The following is a 20,464-nucleotide window of genomic DNA, read 5'->3' on the forward strand; positions in this document are numbered from 1 at the left end:
ACTTCGACAACCATATTTTCTTCTGGTTTTCATATACGGTGAGGTGGAATTCAGCGACGAGTTGTAACTTAGTGAGTTTGGTGATTTTGTGATCAATTTCTTGGATAGGTCGAAATCCAAACTAGTTGAATCATGAAGGAGCGATTGCTATAACTAATGCTCTTAAGGAATCAGCTCTTGACCTTGAAGTTCTTGAGATGAGTGGAAACAAATTTGGGGATTTTGATTTTTTGCGATGTTTTTAAAGATTCTTGAAGAATTTTGATTGTTTGAGTTTAATGATTTTAATGAAGGTGATTTTTAATATTTGGGATTTTAAATAAATTTTCTGGATTGAAGATGAACACAATTGATGAAGATGATCAAGATTAATATAATTGTTTATTAGATTTAAAATATTAATATAATTGTTTATTACTCCCTCTGTTCCTTTTTAATTGTCGCATTTTGACTTTTTACACAAACCGAGACAACAAATACTTTTACTACTTTTGATACAACAATTTATCTTTTTCCTATAATAACCTTAATCATTTAATACTTCATTTCATACATTTTTCTCTCTGTAATAAATATATAGGGGTAATATAGGCAAAACCACATTTAATGATACTTTGAACTTTGAAAACGACAGTTATTTAGAAACAAAAATTTTATGCAAAAGTGACAATTATAAAGGAACGGAGGGAGTAGTTTTAAAATATTTATTATTGAATTAAATAAATTAGTAATGACATGTAAAAAAAAACCGTTCAATTAGGCACCACCACTTCATTGATGGACAATGCTACATAAGCTAAGTTGACTCCAAAATGTAGTAGGAGACCAAAACTCAATCAAAATTGGGGGACAAAATGTTGTTTGTTATCATTTCTCTTTTAAAATAGGGGGATCAAATTTTCATTTTTCTCAAAATAGGTGAACCAAAAGTACATTTAAGCCAATAAGCAAATGAAACCCTGAGCATGAAAGGCTAAACCTATTGTGAAGAAAGGCATGAGAGCCAGACAACATCCAAGTATTTGAGAGACTCTACAGTGGATCTACCACCCTTAATTGCTTCATCTTCATCAATTGCGATTATTTCCTATGATTGAAACTCCATTTGTAAGAAACGAATTGGAAAGTGATAAAAATACAAAAATGGGGGACAATGTCTTCCAAAAAAACTGAGGCAAACAAACGCTATCAGCATATACAAAAAGCAGCAACAGAGAAATTTTTCTCGACAGGAATTTGACAAATTTTGGAGCCAAAATTTTCCGGCAAGAGAGAAAAGATGACAATGAGATGAAAATATATGGCATCTCGTTCTATCCAGCTATATTTCTGTACATAATGAAACTTACAATCTGCTATACAACTTTTTTTCCCACATTTTTTTTTCCTTTTCCCTAACCTTTATTTTCTTCTGCTTTCTACTTTGTATTCGTGAGGTAAGTTCATACTGCCAGTGTCCCTTCAGAGACTTGGGCATCATCTAAATCTAATGCATCTGGAGATTGAGATTTGGTTTTGCTCATAATTCTTGTAAATCCATAACCAAGAGAACTTCCACTTGCTTCACACAGCTGCATAAATAAAAAAAGAACAAAATACATTCATTCATACATCATTTGAGTATTTCATGATTTTGAACTAGTTTAAAAGAGAGAATCACTAATTTAATCTCTAAAATAATGTTGTGCAATCAATTTAGTCCCTGATTTTATTAGTATTTTAAAATGGTCCCTACAATTAAAATTTTCTGATCATATTAGTCATTTTGGATCAGTCAATTTAGACACTGAAATTGTATAGCAAGTAGCAAGGACTAATGTGATTGAGGATTTTAATTTGAGAATCATTCATAAACTCTTCAGTTCCAGGAACTAAGTTGACAACGACCTACTATTTCAAGGACTAGATTGGTGATTCAGAATGCATACCTCTGAAAGCTCAGCTAGATGTCGGCATCTGAATTCATTTATAGTTGCTGAAATCTCTGATGCCGGAAGTTTAGCCTGAAGAAAGAAAGAATGCTTAGAAAATGGAAGGCCAAAGATCTCCATGCTATATTATTGTTTCATATATTCATATAAGCTGGTATAACCAAAACTTGTTCTTTGAATGATTTGATTCTCAGAAGGCCTACATTAAACATTACCTGACATATTCATTTCCTTTTTTTTTTCTCTTCATATTTTTTATGAAGTACAACTATTGTTCCTCAGTAAATTATTATGAGAAGGGAAATTCTCAGCTAGTGTAACCAGGAATTCATTTCAAGAAGAAACGACCATGATCTTTTATCTCTTAATAATGTCATAATCAAATAAAAGTGTTAACACATATTACCAGCGACAGTGAGACAAAAATATTTTCATTTGGTCAATATTTATGTGGCAAAAAAAATCAACTCAGACCCTCTTAATTTGTACAGCCTGTCCAGCCAAATCCACATCATTGAATCCAAATCATATAATGATCTAACGGTCAAGATTTGGCTCCACCGGATTCAGAGCATTTGGTTAGAGCATTCAACGAAACTTGATTTACCTGAGCAAGCACAGCAGCTGCTAATTGAAGACTTGGCTCCAAGGTCTCTGGGACCACCTGCAAATGACAGAAAATTCTACAGTAATCATTCCACTAAAAGCCAGTTTTGCTTTCAATTTGCTATAAAAAAAGCAAGAATTAAGAGCATGACTCTTTTCCTACAGTTTTGGAACTGCCCTGTAAGGTAACTAAAACATGAATACTAGAAGTAGGTATGAAAATATTACCGCAGTAGCTCCGGCCTTTTCTAAATTCACTCCATGATCAACGTCATGGGCGCGAACAAAAGTCTTCACATTTGGGAAGTACTTACTCAGAGCCCAAACAGTTCTATAATTTGCTCCAGGCGTATCTAGAGTAATAGCTGCAGCACATGCCCTTTCGGCCCCGATCTTATGAAGGACCTAGTCATCCGTTAAAAAGAAAATCAGGTAACGACAAGTATGTGACACATGTACCTAAGTTGCAAGTACTACCTCTCGACTGCCAGCATCTCCAAAGTACACAGGGAGATCGAGTGCTCGCCCAACTGCCACTCTTTCACTGTTAATATTGGCAAATATGGATAGCAAGTTAGTTCATCATCTTCTGTGTCCTATCCAAAATTGCACAGACATCAAGGGAAGATGGAAAATTTATTCCTGCAAACCTTTGAACGAAAGTCAAAGGCGTTAATTGAACTCAAAAAGACTTATACTAAAGAAGAGTATCTATTATCTAAACTACTCCTATTATAAAACAACTTGAAAATTTAAGATAAAAGAAGTATCGAAAAGTGTTGAAGATATATGTTTTAGATAAAAGGATGAGAAAAATAATAAGAACTTCGAATATTATTGATAATAACTTGATACTAACTTCATACAAAAAAGTTTAAACACTAATCCCTATTTATAGGGATATGTAGACTCGATCCTAAATAAATAGGGAAATCACAATAAACTAACTCCCAAGATATAACGTAACATATTATAAGCTTAAGAACATAGTAATAGACATCAAATCATTCATCCATAAGAACAATCACAAGAAAAGGATAAAAATTTCAATTAGGATGTTGTGTTACCTTCTCACATCTAGTGCAACAAATGGAATAAGTCGCTCGGAAAGAAGTTGTGCAATGATCTGAAAATAACAAAGGAAAATTACAGCACACTTATGTAAACTAACCAATCAAACCAAAATATAGAGAATTTACCTGGCCAACTCGTCCAAATCCACAAATAATGATATGATCTTGCAGATCATCTGTCTGTAAAAGATGACATCCGAAATTCAGTAACTACTAAATTTGTACGTCAACTCCAAATAAAAAAATGTAAATGGCAAAACTACAGGTGTCCGTGTCAGAGTAGGTGCTTCATAGATTCTAAGGCTAAAAATTTATGACCATGTGCAACTAACAAAGTTACTGGGCCGCAACCAATTTAAGAGATTTTACCTCACTTTCTACAGGTAATAAACTTCTAACATCATTCTGCTCGAAACGGGAAGCAATCAGCTGACCTCCTGCAGCTAGCCATGGAGTGATGGCCATTGAAATGCCCACAACAAGAAACAACAAAGAAGATAGCTGGGAAGACATTATGCCCTGCAGAAATGTCAATTAGCAAAAGGTAATAGTTTTCTTTACATATCATCAAGAAAACGAAACTTCTCCGCAGCTACTAATACACGAATAATTTTGTATTTTTCAACTTACAATGATGATTGATAATAAACAAAACTAAAGGCAACGATATCCAAATTTAATTTTTCAGCACTTGTCTGGCACTCTGACCAGCACCTATTATTTATCCATTTATTAAACTAAGTCCAGAAAAATGACTTATTTTACATTAATATAAAGATCAAGAGCAAAATAGTATTAATAAATCAGATTCTTGGTAAGGAAAACAGTATTCAAAAACAAAAACCTGATTAACAGCTTCCCCAAAAGCCACAAATGCAAATTCTCCACCAGGAGCAAGAAGAAGTCCAGCTCTTAAAGCAGAAATGACGGAAATCCCAAAGATTCTACCCATCAAAGAAACTAAGAGAGTCTTGCCACATATTAAGAGTGCCAATGTCCCCGTGACGACTGGGAAGTTTGAAACAAAAAGTTTTGGATCGATTGACATTCCAACCTGAAAAGTCACAAAATATAATAATTGCTATTGGTTACACAACTTACACATTGAAGTTGACTTGATATTTAACTCATTTGCAACAATAATACTAAGAATCCAAAGACAAATCAACAACAAAAATCAATATTTTTCTGGCCAATTCGACATAGTTGTTACATCTAGGTTCTAGATCAACCCTTCAGCTTGCTTTAAAAAGATCAGTTTTCATTCTAGTAATAATATGAAGTTATATCTCCAACACAAATCCCACTTAAGTGTGATGAAGTTCAGTTAATGTTGTTACATATGTTTTGCTTTTGTGAGACTATGAGTCCACAAGAAGCATTTACAATTTATTGAATTTAGCACTAAAAAATACTCTACTTGAATTCTTTTTTCAGTTGCTTTATAATCTTAAACTTTGAACTCTTCTTCACAAAACTGTTGCTGAATCCAAAACTAAATTAATAAAATAATTTAGAGAAGTTAGTTACTCTGTATGGACCCAGCAAAAGAAAAAGTTTGATATCTAAACTTTTCAACTTCAAATAATTTTTCGCTTTTTCTTCATTGGAGGATCTAACTTGGTTTCCATTTTGAACTATAACTTAGTGGCATGAAATCCTGATCATAATCATTTATGGTGAATAATGAAAATGGACATAAGAGGGTTAATCTTTCAAATTTCAATCTGGAAAGGAAACAAGAAGACGCAGATGAACTGTAGAGTTTGCATTAAATGCAGGAAATAATTTTTCTATCTAATGAAAGAAATATTATTTAGTGTACTATTGTTGCATAAGGTTTTTTTCAGAAGAGGACACGTATAACACAAAATCAACTCTGCTCTTTGAACAAAATTTAATGTATGATTTCATCTCTAATGTATGATTTCTCTAACGGCCAATTCATTGCTTGTGAATATTCCTATAAGAATAATTCACATATATAGGTAATTGACGAGATGGTTTTAAAATGAAGTTTGCTGCCACAATTACAGGGGCAACATTGCAGTAATGATGGACTCGACAACCACAGTTGTAGTCACATCAATAGTAACTGTCTGCAACTATTGACATCATAATGAAATTGTAAGGATAGTTCAAAATGAAAACAATGTTGGTCACATGAACAAATAAAATAAAACAATTAGTAAATTTGTGAATTTTTTATATTCAGCACCTACCGTCATAAAGAAGAGCCCCAAAAGAAGGCCACGATATGGAGCAATATCAGATTCAACCTGTAAGGAAAATTCAGTTTCTGCCAGTAGTAAACCAGCCAAAAATGCCCCCAATGCCATGGAAAGTCCTGCCTGTTATAAGAAAAAAGGAGAAAATGTCAAAATCGGGCTAATGGACACAAATAATGAACTTAAACCCTAAGGTTTGAGCATTAGACCAGTCATCGAATCGGATTTTATGGTATGATGGTCTAACAAGAAGACACACACATGAATATTATCATTTCTTATATTATTATTCTATATATAATTAACATTTAACAGTATTGAACCTTAAAAAAATATAGAATTTCTTGTGGTTCAAACAACACCATAACTGGTGCATCCTGTGGTTAAAAAATCTGAACAAGTTCAATTTTCAAAATGTAATTAATTCAAGCAGTCAATATCTAATGCCTGGTGAGACAAATTCTATAACAGTTTCAATTATAGAGGCTTGATCGGTCATGACACTAGTTCTCTAGTTACAATAATGAAGCCTTGACTGGATTAGCTACTGGAGCAGTACACAGGCTTGACTGGATAAGCTACTGGAGCAGTTCACATTGAGCTGGTCCGACCAGTTGGTTCAGTTTTCAGAGTAGTGCTTAAACCAAACAATCAAACCTTGGTTAGCCTTCTATTTTTTTTTTTAAATTATTCTAAGATAATACTGCATAAAACATGAACAGTTGCTTTTATAATGAACAAACACACTAGAAGAAACTCTTCAGCTAGTCAAAAATCTAAGGAAGGGATGAAAAGCAAAGCAATAGGATAATCACGTACCCTGGCGGTCAAAAGACTGGTCCCAAGAATAACAAGAAGTGTATTGGCTGAGAATATTTCAGCATTTTGATTTTCTGCGACTTGCTTGTATATTGGCCGAAGGAGCTGTAAAGAAGAAGAAGAAGATGAAGAAACTCAGTCCAAAGCCCACACCTATATCTGCAAATGAAGTATCACTATCCAAAGCCTTCCTATTGAACCCCAAGAGAATATCACTTGTCCATTGAACAAATGGCTTTTTTATGATTTATGTTTTATCATTAGGATCCCAAATGGCCACAGCATTAATCCACTAACACAAGGCACAAAAATTATAAAGAAACTTTCACCACGGCCTCATAAGTTCGACCGTTATAACATGGTCGGTCCAACGTGTTTGGAGGCCTAAAGAAAATTGTTAAATAAGGCCTTTTTATTAAATTAATGATAATTTTTTTTAAAATTGTATTATTTGTTTGTTATAAAATTGATATTTTATGTGTAAATTTTAAAGTTATATAAATTTTTGTTATATATATACACACACACACACACTATAGTAGAACTTAACCATTATTTGAGATGTCAAAATGGTTAAATAATGTATTTATTATTAATAAGTAAATGTGACAAAAAAAAAAGGTATATGTAAACAAGATATAGTGATAACACTTCTTCAATTGTAATTTGTGATTGTGGTGATGTCACTGGTTTTTTTTTTTTTTTTGAAGGATGCAACTAGGTTTTATTAATGTAGATCATGTGTTCAATTCTTGCAAAATGCAATTTAGTATTTACGGACCGTTTTTTTAGTAAGAAAGATTAAATAAAAATTGTTAAATAGTCACACATGCGATTCGAACCCATGGAACATTATTTTTTGAAAAATTGGTTAACCACAGTGGCACTATACAAGAATTGTCATAATACGGAAAATATATTTTATAATATGCAAACTTCTGGGCCTAAAGCACTAGGTCATGCGTTATAAACAACCAGGCACATTATATTATTGCAATATCTAATGGTGCTTCACATGGGGATTTATATCTCATGTGAAACTGTAGAATTGATGGTCAAGCTTTATGCCCTATACACAATTGATTTGAAAATCACTTCAACTAAATATTAGTAAAACAAAAATAGATATAGCGATTCATGAGGACAAGAAAAATTGATATTTCCTTCGAGTATAAAAAAGCATCAGCTACAAGACTAGGATTATGTAATAATAATTAGAAGTCGTACTGATGAGATCTCACATGTCAATTTTGAAAACCACTTACCAATCGTCCACCTGCAATTATGGCAGTAATGGCAACTGCTGCCTTAACAGCAGCCAGTCCAAGAGCTTCAGCAATGGCTTGAAAACCAACCTGAAAACAAAGATTGCCTCTTTTATACGTGACAAATTAAATCATTGAACTTTTCATGTCATAAATGTTCTAACTCTCCACCGAGGTTCGTGCAACTTAAACATATTCAAAACAGCTAAACCTCATGACAGCAATATATTGTATCTATCGGAAATAAGTAGTTTATGATGACAAGGGAGTGTCTAGAAAAATCTTACCCCTCCTTTGGAAGAATTAGGTGAAATAAGAGGTATGAGTATTAGTAAGACTACGACAGCCAAATCCTGAATAGAAACAAATAAGAGTAAAATAAATTTTGGGTCAAAATATTGCAACAACGATTGAAGAAAGAAATGAAAGGCATCAAGATCTAATAAAAAAAACAGGCAAAATCTGGAATTTCAAATTCACAAAACAGTTGACCAGATAGAGAAACAAAGTGAAGGATGCTTATTGAGGATCTTGACAAAATAATTAGTTATAAATCTTGGATAGCCATGTGTAGCAGCTGACCCAAAAAACACTATAGCAAGATAGCGCACACTGTGGTGGCAGCTATTTTTAATAAAAAAAAGTTACCAATTAAACAACCAATATTATCTGTATATTAAAGCTCAAAAATTAAAAAAATAAAATAAAATACACTCAAAATCCATGACATATATTCATAATTAACAATAGCAATACAACTTAAGCTAGACTTTGGGGGTGCAGAATGACCCAACATCCCTCTCGCATCAAAGAAACAAAAACCCATACCCTCTCCTTTCCCCCATCAGCTTACCCTCCTCACTCTAATTTTTTCCTTTCAGAAAAGTGTAGGTGTAGCAGTCACACCTCCTACTCCCTATTGCTGTAGCCCCTGCTTCAGCAGTCCCAAAAATCTAGAAACCACAATTCCTCCTTTTTCTCTTCTGCACTTGACACCAACTCTCACCCACATGCAACCACTTCCCCTCTTTTGACTACTTCTGTTTCACCTTTACCCACAGGATCCAAACCCCCATTGTAGCTACTGCAAAAGGATCTCGCAGCGACCACTACCACTTTTCTCTCCAAAAGCACGCAAAAAGTTGTGATTTTCATCGCAACACCAAAATGTGGTGCAAAGAACCCTAGATAGCGGCCACCTGTGGCAACGAAGCGCGATGCCGCAATAGCGCCACTATTGTACCCTGCTAATAAACTAGAACGTGAAAAGCTTGATGGGAAGATCGGAAACGGTATGGCAGATCTGTGCAATGATATTGATATGATCACTCAAATAACATCTCCTGCAACTATGGGAGATCTTGTTAAGCTGGAAGATACAGACAACGGTATGAGGTATTGAAACAAAATACAAAAACCACTCACTCATAAGACAAAGTTCCGCCATCTATGTTTCACAATTAAATTCTCTGTAAACTTTACTACAACATTTGACGAGAAATTTTTTAAGCATCCATAAAGATGGGTAAGAAGCAAAATTACCTGAAAAAGTAAAACAGAAAATGTAGCTCGCCCATGCCGTGATGTGCTCTCGCCTCTTTCCTGCAACACCTGCAAAACAAGTTCACTGAAACTATTACAGCTTGGCAGACTCAAAAAAATATAGACAGAACGTACAGTGTCTTTTCCTATTTAATGACAAGATAATCTTCATTGCATATATTTACTCATCAAAACCTTTCAACAAAAAGTATTTGTTACAAATACAGGCATTTATTAGCAGATGCAAGCTACAAGAAAATTGTTAGCATTTATTAGCAAAAAAAAAAAATTACATTTTAATTCTTTTTAAAAAGTTTGACAGGACTTGTAAAATAAATAGAAACAAATGAACAGTTTCATGCATGTTAAAAATTAGTGTATACTCATGTTTCTATTTTGTAAATTTTATACATATCAAAATTTTAGATTATAAAAATTATATTTCTAATACTATATAGCATAATAAATATTATATACTATTGTTTACAGTTAAGAGTCATTACATACATTATGCTTATGACACAATACATCATAAAATAGTTACTCGTCTCGCCTGTGTTGAAGGTGTGTCAGAGCAAAAATGAAATAAAACAAAACTAGTGGACACTATTGACACGTCGTTGTAAGGGTGTTGTTTTGAATACGTGTAAGAAGAAGAACACACGGAGCCTAAAACTAGCAGTGTTTGTGCTCCATAAACTGGAATTCATTTTAAAGAATAAAGCTTAAAAGAATTAATTTTGAAAGAATTGAGGTTATAAAAATTGTTTCATATTTACAAATGATATTTTAAAATTATAGAAGAATTAGTAAGTTTACTCGCCATAGAATTAAATTCCAACTCCAAATGCAAGAGTTATTGTAGCTACATCACTGTGTTGCCCACAACCTCCATTTGGATGATTTCCAAACAGGAACAACTTAGCTTATTTTTCTCGAGTCATTGGAAGAGATTAAGTAGGCTCTTCAAAGTGCTTTGCGAATATTTACATAGTGATGTTTTTATTTGATTATTTCTCTTAATGAAAGAGACAAAAATTTCCAAGAATATGGATCTTCTATTCAATTAAGTTATATGATACAAAAAGGTTAGTATGCTTTAGCCTTGGAGGGAATGTTAAATGATAAAAAAAACTAATAATATCTAAATATCTTTTTAAAGTAACAAAGATTATCTTAGGATTGGTTTCCTTATGTTTTATTGGTTATTGTAATGCTTTGTTTCCCTACTTTATTAGGATATGGAGTCTTATATATTACTATAATAAGAGCTAGTGTTTAGTTGTTTTCATCAAATCACCAATTATGTTAAACCATAATCATAACATGAAGTCTTCATTCTTTTTCCCTTAATATTTATTTGAAACCCTACTTTATTACTTCAATAATTTGTTTATTTTTCACCAACCTATATTCCATGGTTCTCATTTATTTTGACTTTGCTAAATTATTAAAATTTGTGGTTTTGATGAGTATATGGTTTGTGTTTGTTCATTGGAATTAACTGCTGATAGCATTGAATTGTAATCAAAATCTAGAAAGGAATGTTCTTGGCATTGATGGATTTGATATAATTATCACTTTTGCTCTAACTACAAGTGTCAAATATCCATGATGGCTTTCAATGTTAGAACGCCATTTGTCATTAGCGAGGAAACGAAATGACATAGGAGTGCATAATATATTCGGATTACAATAAATTTGTATTCCTTTAGTTACATTACGTCTTGAGTTATGTTAGGGTGTATATACTCATGCACCTTCACCTTCTTGTATGTTAACTTTATTTATTATTCCCTCACCAAGTTAGTGTGATTTACCCCATTTCTCTCCTTTAGGTTTGCAAGTAGTAAAGTAGTAGGTTTGTGAGATTTGATGATCTTACCAAGTCATTATTCTTATCAACAGGTCTTCATGGCTTGCGGTGGTTTGTGTTATGTTCAACACCAGTATAATGAGGCTATAGATAAGGATAGTTTCTTATTTTAAATGTTTATAAAAATAGAGTTTTTATATGTTCTTTGACATAGTTGCCTTTAGGTAATTAAGAGTTAAGACTGACATAATATATAGATTAAGGATATCAATTTTGGTTGATGTTTCTACTTTCTAGATATGTGTATGTATGTTGTTGAACAGGTTAAATTGAAATGAATTTTGGGGGAAATTCTACTGAAACATTGGAAGCGTAATGATAAAATTATAAAATCAGACCGTGACAAGAAACGGTAAGCAGCGATGTTAAACTAACTAGTGTGTGAAAGTATATCACAAGGTCAGAGATAAAATCCCCTTGAAAAATAAAAAATTTAAAGCACATAATGATTTGTTTATTAACCTGCAGAACAACGGCGGTGGATGATAAAGCCAGACCATTCCCGATAACTATAGCAGCAGGGCCAGGTAGGCCACAGATATAATGAGCCACCAAACCAATAACTCCAGCAGTTGCCAAAACCTATATTGGTTGTAGCCATACATGCTATGAATCGTCAGGCACTATAGTGTAACAAAAAATTTAAGGTGAACAATAATAACAAGGATGGAAGATGGAGGGTCCCAATCACCTGCACAGAACCTAATCCGAAAACATATTTCTTCATAGAACTAAGCCTTTCAACAGAGAGCTAAAACAACAAAGCAATTCAAATCTTCAGTTTAACTCCTGGTTAGTTGATAATGGTGATGTTCGAAGTTAAGGTAGAACAATAACTTATAGAAAACCCCACCTCCAGGCCAATATTAAATAAAAGGAAAACAACTCCAAATTCAGCTATTGCTTTTGTCGCATGAACATTACGAATGATGGAGAGACCATAAGGCCCAATCAAGATACCAGCAGCCAAGTAGCCAAGAACAGGACTACCTAAACATTGTTGCAAGATAGAGAGCATAGCATCAGGACAATGAAATGTGAATGTAGGACAAGAAATTTTAGTATATGCCCAGCTATAATAAAAAGATATTTAACACATCCAGATAATGGTTAGAACCTTCTGATGAAAGCACCAATTTACTATTTAAGTGAAGTAAAAAATTTCCCGAAATATAACAGTTTCATAATGTCATAACCATAGTTTACAAACTCTGACCAAATCAGAAAGTTAGAGCAGGAAACCCATGAACCAGCCCAATGGTAGGTCTAATAAGGCCTCCGAAACTGTGTTTGGAAACCATTCTGAACCAGAAAACCAGTCAAACCATACAAACTGGAGATGGTTTAATGAGGACCAAACAAAATGTTGGTGCCATAAGCCAAATATGTCTGATGTTTAAATATCACATTCCATTCTATATATTAAATCCTTCAAATGAAGGAAATTTTAGAATACTATTGTATTTATCTGTTGCTAAACTTGATTATTTATTGTAGAATATTATATCTTATCGATATAAATGTATTGTATAGGTAGCGTACTATTCTTATCAATTGTATATATTTACATGTATTGTACTCTTTCAGTGATGCTTCAATCTTACATACATGTATATGCGTATGTATGTTATAAATCTTAATATTTTAGTATATGTTTATAGAATATATATAGGCATGTTAAAACCCTCTTCAACCTTCACCAGAGCTCAAAACCATAAAAAACAAGTCTATTTACCAGTTCAAGGACCAATCCAATTTTGAAAACAATGTTCATAATCGGTTATCATCAAGAAACAGAACAATGAGTCAAATAGAATGGAGATTATCTATACATCGAAGTTTCATCGAAGCAACCGTGTAGTTTGGTGGCGTATCACATTATGTCTAAAACATCTGGTCATAGACAAGCAGCCTTGATAATACTGTAAGAGACTATGTTCAATTCAACACTCAGAAATCATGGTAATTGAGTTACCTCCAGGGATTTTTTGAAATATTGGAACAAATATAACACTTGCAAGTAATAACCAGAGCATGTCAAAGAGGGAGGCTTCTTCCTCATTCACCTGGGATAAATATTTTATGCTACAGTTAGATGAAATTTATAAAATAAATCATCAAATTAAGCGAAAAGAATGAAGAAAAGCAAACCTCTTGATGAGGTAACGACGCAATAATCTTCTTAATTTTCTTGGGGATTTTCTGGAGTTTTCTAAAGAGAGGCTTTGCATTAGAAGAAAGTTCTTCAGCACTGGTCATAATGACATCTGCCGGTTGAAGGAGCTGAGCATTTTTCTCTGCTCTATTGGCATAGACAGCGGCTCTGAAATAAAAAAAAATCCATCAGATGTTGAATACTGGATATGTTCATTGTATATAATCTTTGCATATAAATATACATGGCAATAAGGCACAATATAGTCTCCTTTAAATTTATTGAGCAACTCAATTAAAGGTGACATGTATCGTATATATATGAGAAATCCTTTTGTACTTGATATTGTAAATCATATTGTCCATAAATCTTAAAAAAGTCGTCCTAATATTTAGAAAGTTTGAAATAGATAACAATAAAAGAATAAGATATATGAAAATTATACGGACCCTGCTCCCATTAACAATAATCCAAGAACTAGCTTGGGAAACTGCTTTTTTGCAGATAGTATGAGGCCCTGGAAAACCGATGTTGGTGTGGACTCAGCCTCCTCTTCAGGAAAAGAAAAGAATGATGCAGGAAAGAATCGAGATGACTTCTTCAATAATGCTTTGGGAGCTAATGGTGAGCTATCTTTAGTGAAATCTTTTTGTGTTTCCTGCTTTTTTGTTTGGACGCCATTCTCATTATCACTTATATAATCCAACTGTGTTGGTTCTTCCAAAATTTGGCCGGTTTTTTCAGATTGTGTTTCAGGTGGTAACTTGGCAGGCAAAGATGCATCATCACTTGTGGCCAAATCCTTGTCACTACCAACTGTGACATCATCAGAAAAACTTTCAACCATGTTCTCCTCGGAAACAAGAACGACATCTTCTACTTGTATAGTTTCTACAGCGTCAGCATTCAAATTTTGAAAAGACTTATCAGCTCGCTGTAAAGCAATCTCAGCATCGTTCACACGTTGTGTAGCCTCAAGTTCAAACGCAACAGCTTGCTCCGCTAAAAGCATTATGTTTGTAACATCCTCCTCAGCTTTCACTGCATCCAGTTGTGCCTTTTCAGCAATTTCTTGCAATTTGATAACTTCCTTTTGCAACTCCTCCTTTTTATTTTGCAAGCGCCTCAACTCTACCTCACAATTTGTCAAATTATCCTGGCATTTCTTTATATCTTCTTGCGCAACGAAAAGTGTGCTCTCCTTTTCTGTCAAGTCCTTATCGCCATCACTCTCATTAGAACTTTCATGCACTTCTTTTGTGGCCTCTAAAGACTCTATAGCTACCTGAAGTTTTGCCTCGGCCAATGAAAGAGCCATTGTAGCATTTTGAACAGCATCTTTGGCTATATGTTCTTCATTTGCAACTTTTTGAATGCTGTCAAGGGTAGAATTAACATCATTCAAAGATCGGGTTGCTTCATCATGCAAAAAAATGGCAGTCTCTGATATTTTTTTAACCTTTTCTTCAAACATAGTACTATTTATTTGCGCTACCTCAAGCTCTTTCGAGGCCTTTTGCAATAGTTCTTTCAATTCATCAACATTTTTTTCCACTACTCCTATTTCCTTCTCAACCTTCTCTCCTTCTTCTTCTTCCCCTAAAACATCCAATTCAACACCAGCTACAGGTACCACCCCTACATCCTCACCCGAACCTTCCACATAATCAACATTGCGGCCATTTCCATTAACATAAGCTAAAGAATCATTACCCTGACACTTCAACCAAATCTTTCTAGATCCCATAAGAAGTTTCTCATTCTTACATGACACACTTCTCTTTGTGTTCAAAACTTTAAACTCACCACCAGAATCATTCAAAGCAGAAACACAACTAACTTTGTTCTCCACACTAAACCGCGACCTCAAAACACTTTTACCCAATAAACCACAACCAAAACCCTTCCTTCTAAAGTTAAAACAACCTACTTGACCTACATATTTCTGTCTGTAACTAGTTTCTGCGCCTCCGTGTAAAATTCTTGACGGTGGCAAACTACAACCTATATCCATATTCATATTTCTCAACCTTGCACAACTCAACTCTCACAGAAACAATTTCACCAATACCAATCAGAAATTCATCAATAACCTAATGCAAAAAAAATAACAAAGTCAGATATGTACGAATTCATCCAAAGCAAAATAATCACCAAATTTTGTAATGCAGTAATCACAATTTCATAACTGAAAAATTCAAATACAACGTTTTCTAACACTTTTTTTTGTAATAAATCAGCAATTTATCAAAAAACACTATCAAATCTAACAGAATTTCAACATTCATTCACTCACTCATCAGAAACAAATAATACAGTGAACTTGGTGAGAAAACGAAATTGAAACAAATTGAGAGAGAATACGTTGCAAGTGTGTAGGAATGCATCGAAGAGTGTGAAGATTGATCAAGAAATGTAGATATAGAAAATATGAAACGACGTAGTGTTCGAAGTTCGGAGCTCAGTTCAGCGAAATCTAAGAAATGGAAGGAGAACGAACCTAATACGGCGGCAACGACGGAGTAACTCGGCGAGACGGCGGTGGAAGCTGCCGGCGTAGAGACGATACGAACGATGACGACGGCGCTGGTTAATATGCTGTGAGTTAGTTAAGTTGATTTTTTGTTTTTTCTTTTCCCTTTGCTCAGAAATTTTAGTTTTGCAATAAGCTAGTGACACATTTGCTTTCTGTCAGAAGAATCAAAACTCTGAAACTTTCTTTTATATGTAAAAATAAATAAATGTAATAATAGATTTTTTTTTTTTTTGTGAAGGAAAATGTAATAATAGATAATATTAATTGATAATAATATTATCAATAATAATAATAAGTCAATATTGTTTGTCTTTTTGAAGGTGAATGACCCTTTTTAAATTTTTGAAATACCTGCAAAAACGGCCATTGGGTATATGAGGGGATATTCCTAAGCTCTTTTGTCTTCTCTACGTTTTGATTTTGAAAAGAAAAAGAAATAGGAAGGATTTGTAAAGTGAAAGAAAATAGAGTACAAAATTAAAAAATTCCTTCTTCTTTTTATTTAAGATAATGAAGTAAATAAGGTTGAATATGATATTCTCTCCGCCTGAGTCATTTGTTTATTTCACATATACTCAATCTAGTCTTATCCTAAATACAAGAGAAAATTATTTTTTCAAGTTCATTGAATAAATGATGTATTTAGTTTATATTATAGACTAGATACATTAATAATTTAATGAACTTAAAAAAATATTATTCTCTTATATTTATGACCGCAGAGAGTATTAAGAAAAGGGAAATGTTAACCAGTGCCCCGGGGCATTGGTTAAGGAATCAAATGTAGAAAATATTACATTGAAACTTGTGCTGTCAACTCCTCAAAAGCATAAAAAGTGTTATTTTTACTTTAAAATTCCCTTTTTTAGGTTCCTTAACTAGTGTCACGGGGGCACTCGTTAACAAGACCCGAAAAGGGAAATGTACAAGTGAATGATAGAAAAAGAATAGTTTTAAGTGATTTTGTCAAGTATTGGTGCATTTTTTTTTTTTGACGTTAGTATTGGTGCATTCACCATTATTATAAATGCAAAGTGGAAGATATTGAATTAAGAGTGATGAAAGTAGTATTAATTATAATTATAAATGAAAAAAGTAATTAATATTGCATTTAAAAATGAAATGGGTTAGTTATTTTAAGACAATATTTTTTTTTTTACAAAAAACTCACTTTTATTTTAGGAAAAAAAACTCACTTATTGTGGGAGGTAGGAGTATAAAAATAGGACTAGTTGTGAACTAAGTTGATCTCGCTAACTGGTTAACAACTTTATAACTTTGTGTTAAGATTTTGATTACTTAACAAAATAGGTCCAATCCATTAAATTCGTCAATTAGTATCGAATAATAAAAAGGAACACTGGTCGATAAATCGTCATAATTTTTTGTGTGTTTGATACGTATATGCATCTCTATAGACATGAAGTATTGGTTATCATAAACCATAACATCAATGTTGCATTTATAAGAGTCCATCGAAGGAAGGCTCCATTGAGAAATGGAAGTAATTAGACCAATTTACTTATCGATTCGAGGTTTAATGGTCTTTTGAATAATTGGACAGGTATGGAAGACCATACCACGCAATCTTTATTATACATTGACTATTCAACATATCAAGCTCAACTCCATCTTCAGCATGTCTACTCCAGGTTGATCATTCAAGTCACATGAGCTCCACCTTCAGCATGTCTAGCTCAGCTTGATTATTCAAGTCACATGATTTCCACCTTCAGCGTGTCTAGCTCAGTTTGATCGTTTAGGTCACCTAAACTCCACCTTCAACATGTCTAGCACATTGAAAAAAAATGTAACTTTCATTTACATTTTAACGTTGTAACTTACCTAAAAAAAAAAAAAATTAACGTTGTAGCTTTTTTTTGAAAGTAAGAAAAAACTTTTGTTTTAGGTGCAATACAACAATTATTTAATACTTTATTTTAATAATAGACAATAGAGTGTTAGTTATGTGAACATAACTCAATTGATAAAGACATTGTAATATGCATAAGTCATGGTTCGAATCCTAAATTTTTCATTTATTCATCTTAATGGGGTGAAATCCTTAGCAATAAACTTAGAGCTGTCAAAACGGGCCGGGCCTTACGGGCCGGCCCGAAAGCCCGAATTAAATGTAGGGCTTGGGCCGAAAATTTGGAGCCCGAATCGATTCAGGGCTTTTTAGCCCGGCCCGAAAAAGCCCGGAGCCCGGTAGGGCCAGCCCGGTCGGGCCTCGGGCCAGCCCGGCAGCCCGCAAAAAAATATAATTTTTTACTCTTTTCACTAGACTGGACTGGATCACTGGACTGGACAACCCAAATTACTATTAAGATCCGGCCCAATTCAATTCCAAATACTCACTCACGGACTCACCTAATGAACAAAACAAACCAAAGGCAAAGAGGCAAAGATAGAATTAGAAAGTAGAAAGTAGAATCCCTAAAAACATTGAAGTTGAATTGAACGGCGGCCTCTCTCACTCAGGTTCGTTTTCTTCTTCTTCGTTTCTTCTTCTTCGTTTCTTCTTCGTTTCTTCTTCTTCAACAACTCCGTTTGTTCGTCTTGTTCAGGTTCGTTTCAGGTTCGTTTCAGGTTTCTTCAACTCCGTTTGTTCGTCTTCTTCAGGTTCTTCAACAACTCCGTTTCTTCGTCTTCTTTGTTTCTTCTTCATTCTATTGTGTGTTAGGTCAGGGTTAGAGAAGCTTTCTAATGAACTGATTTGGATGTAAGGTTTATTGAACTTTTGTTTTTAATTTCAATGCTAAGTATGTTTCGGTTATAATCAATCTGCTACCTTTGGCAAACAATTATTCTCTTTTGATGATTAAATACGTATTGTTTAAATTTTATGTTGGGACTTGTTGTATTGAACTTTTGTTTCTTAAATTTTTCCTTTAATTTTAGTTTATCTGTGTTAATTTCAAGTTTTAGAAATCTGGGTCGTTGTTTGTTAGTTTTGTTAAGTATTGTTTAGATTTTATGTTAAGAGGTGTTGCATAATTTTATTGTGAGGCACTCAGCTCTTCAATGCCATGTTTAAACTCAAAAGGCCCACATATAATTTGGTTTAGATGTCCTTATTCTACATTTAGTTTGACTTATAATTTGTCATATAATACTGTAGGAATTACAATCTGTTTGTGCTTGAAATATGGCGGATACGGATAGTGATAGTCATGAAATGTGCGTTGATGGGGTAATTGAGAGCCAAGATAAGGAAATTCCACCGGTACCACGATTTGATGAAAATGCACAAGAAGTGTCTTCTGAACCGAAGAATAAGAAGCGTAAGGGCAAGGCTAACGACAAGGCTAAGGACAAGGCTACGGGCAAGGGTAAGGCTCTAACATCTGAAGTGTGGCAATATTTTGTGAAAGTTGGTATTGTAGACGGAGTAGAGAAATGTAAAAGCAAGGGGTGTGAAAAGTTATTGACTTGTGAATCAGGGGCCGGAACTAGTCATTTGAAGCGTCATAAAGATAGTTGTAGAAAGAGTCTTAGAAATCATGATGTGGGTGAAATGATGATTGATGCTGAAGGAAAATTGAGAAAGAAAAAGTTTGACCCTATGGCTAATCGAGAAATTTTAGCTAGAATCATGATTACACATGGTGCGCCATTTAATATGGTTGAGTGGAGGGTCTTTAGAGAATACCAGAAGTTTTTGAATGATGATTGTGTTTTTGTTAGTAGAAATACTATAGCCAAAGAGATTTTGAATGTTTATGCTGATGAGAAACAAAAGTTAAAATCACAGTTAGCTCACGTTCGTGGGAGAGTTTGCTTGACATCTGATTGTTGGACTGCATGCACGAATGAAGGTTATATTTCTTTAACTGCTCATTATGTTGATGTGAATTGGAAATTGCAAAGTAAGATTTTGGCATTTGCTCACATGGAACCCCCACATGCTGGGCGAGATTTAGCATTGAAGGTGTTGGAAATTTTAGATGATTGGGGCATTGAAAAGAAAATTTTTTCCATCACTTTAGATAATGCTTCTTCAAACAACAGTATGCAAAACTTTTTGAAAGAACATTTAGGGCTATCAAATAGTTTGTTGCTTGATGGAGAATTTTTTCATATAAGATGCTCAGCTCACATCTTGAACCTCATTGTTCAAGATGGACTCAAGGTAGTTAGTGATGCTTTACATAAGATTAGACAAAGTGTGGCTTATGTGAGGGTAACAGAAAGTAGAACATTACTTTTCAATGAATGTGTTAGAACTGTTGGTGATATTGATACAACCATCGGATTGAGATTAGATTGTGTTACTCGATGGAATTCTAGTTTTATAATGCTTCAGAGTTCGATTGCTTATCGTCGTGCCTTTTATAGCTTAAGTTTGCGCGATTCAAACTTTAAGTGTTGTCCTACAAGTGAGGAGTGGAGAAGGGCTGAAATGATGTGTGATATTTTGAAGCCATTTT

At 33.8% G+C, this 20,464-nt stretch overlaps 1 protein-coding gene across 2 annotated transcripts; it reads right to left on the reverse strand.

The window, feature by feature from the left end:
- Nucleotides 1–1,163: 1,163 nt before the first annotated feature.
- On the reverse strand, nucleotides 1,164–16,188 carry LOC146908626 (K(+) efflux antiporter 2, chloroplastic-like). 2 transcript variants are annotated; one of them, XR_015017588.1, is made up of 21 exons: nucleotides 15,996–16,188; nucleotides 13,945–15,588; nucleotides 13,492–13,663; nucleotides 13,316–13,406; nucleotides 12,194–12,330; nucleotides 12,032–12,091; nucleotides 11,803–11,922; nucleotides 9,465–9,533; nucleotides 8,210–8,275; nucleotides 7,923–8,012; nucleotides 6,658–6,762; nucleotides 5,833–5,961; nucleotides 4,455–4,664; nucleotides 3,980–4,129; nucleotides 3,737–3,790; nucleotides 3,605–3,663; nucleotides 3,015–3,187; nucleotides 2,766–2,942; nucleotides 2,539–2,595; nucleotides 1,929–2,003; nucleotides 1,164–1,571 (listed from the first exon to the last, which is right to left on the reverse strand). XR_015017588.1 is itself a non-coding variant. In XM_085722881.1 (21 exons), the coding sequence occupies exons 2-21, from the start codon at nucleotides 15,513–15,515 to the stop codon at nucleotides 1,443–1,445; spliced, it is 3,588 nt and encodes a 1,195-aa protein (XP_085579007.1). In that variant the 5' UTR covers nucleotides 15,516–15,588; nucleotides 15,996–16,188; the 3' UTR covers nucleotides 1,164–1,442. The 2 variants fall into 2 exon arrangements, 1 of the variants encoding a protein (XP_085579007.1); XM_085722881.1 differs by having other exon boundaries at nucleotides 3,015–3,081.
- Between the last annotated feature and the right edge of the window lie 4,276 nt (nucleotides 16,189–20,464).

This window comes from Medicago sativa, chromosome 7 (assembly GCF_051527215.1).
Source record: "Medicago sativa cultivar Bolivia chromosome 7, Bolivia_mono, whole genome shotgun sequence".
Classification (NCBI taxonomy): Eukaryota; Viridiplantae; Streptophyta; class Magnoliopsida; order Fabales; family Fabaceae; genus Medicago; species Medicago sativa.

Bases quoted from the DNA above. Each gene is read 5' to 3' on its own strand.
- LOC146908626 (XM_085722881.1), bottom strand. From the start codon at position 15,515: ATGAATATGGATATAGGTTGTAGTTTGCCACCGTCAAGAATTTTACAC. The intron at 12,092-12,193 runs GTGGGGTTTTCT...TTGTTGTTTTAG, and splicing joins TATTTAATATTGGCCTGGAG to CTCTCTGTTGAAAGGCTTAG. The intron at 6,763-7,922 runs GTAAGTGGTTTT...TCTTCTTTACAG, and splicing joins TAATTGCAGGTGGACGATTG to CTCCTTCGGCCAATATACAA.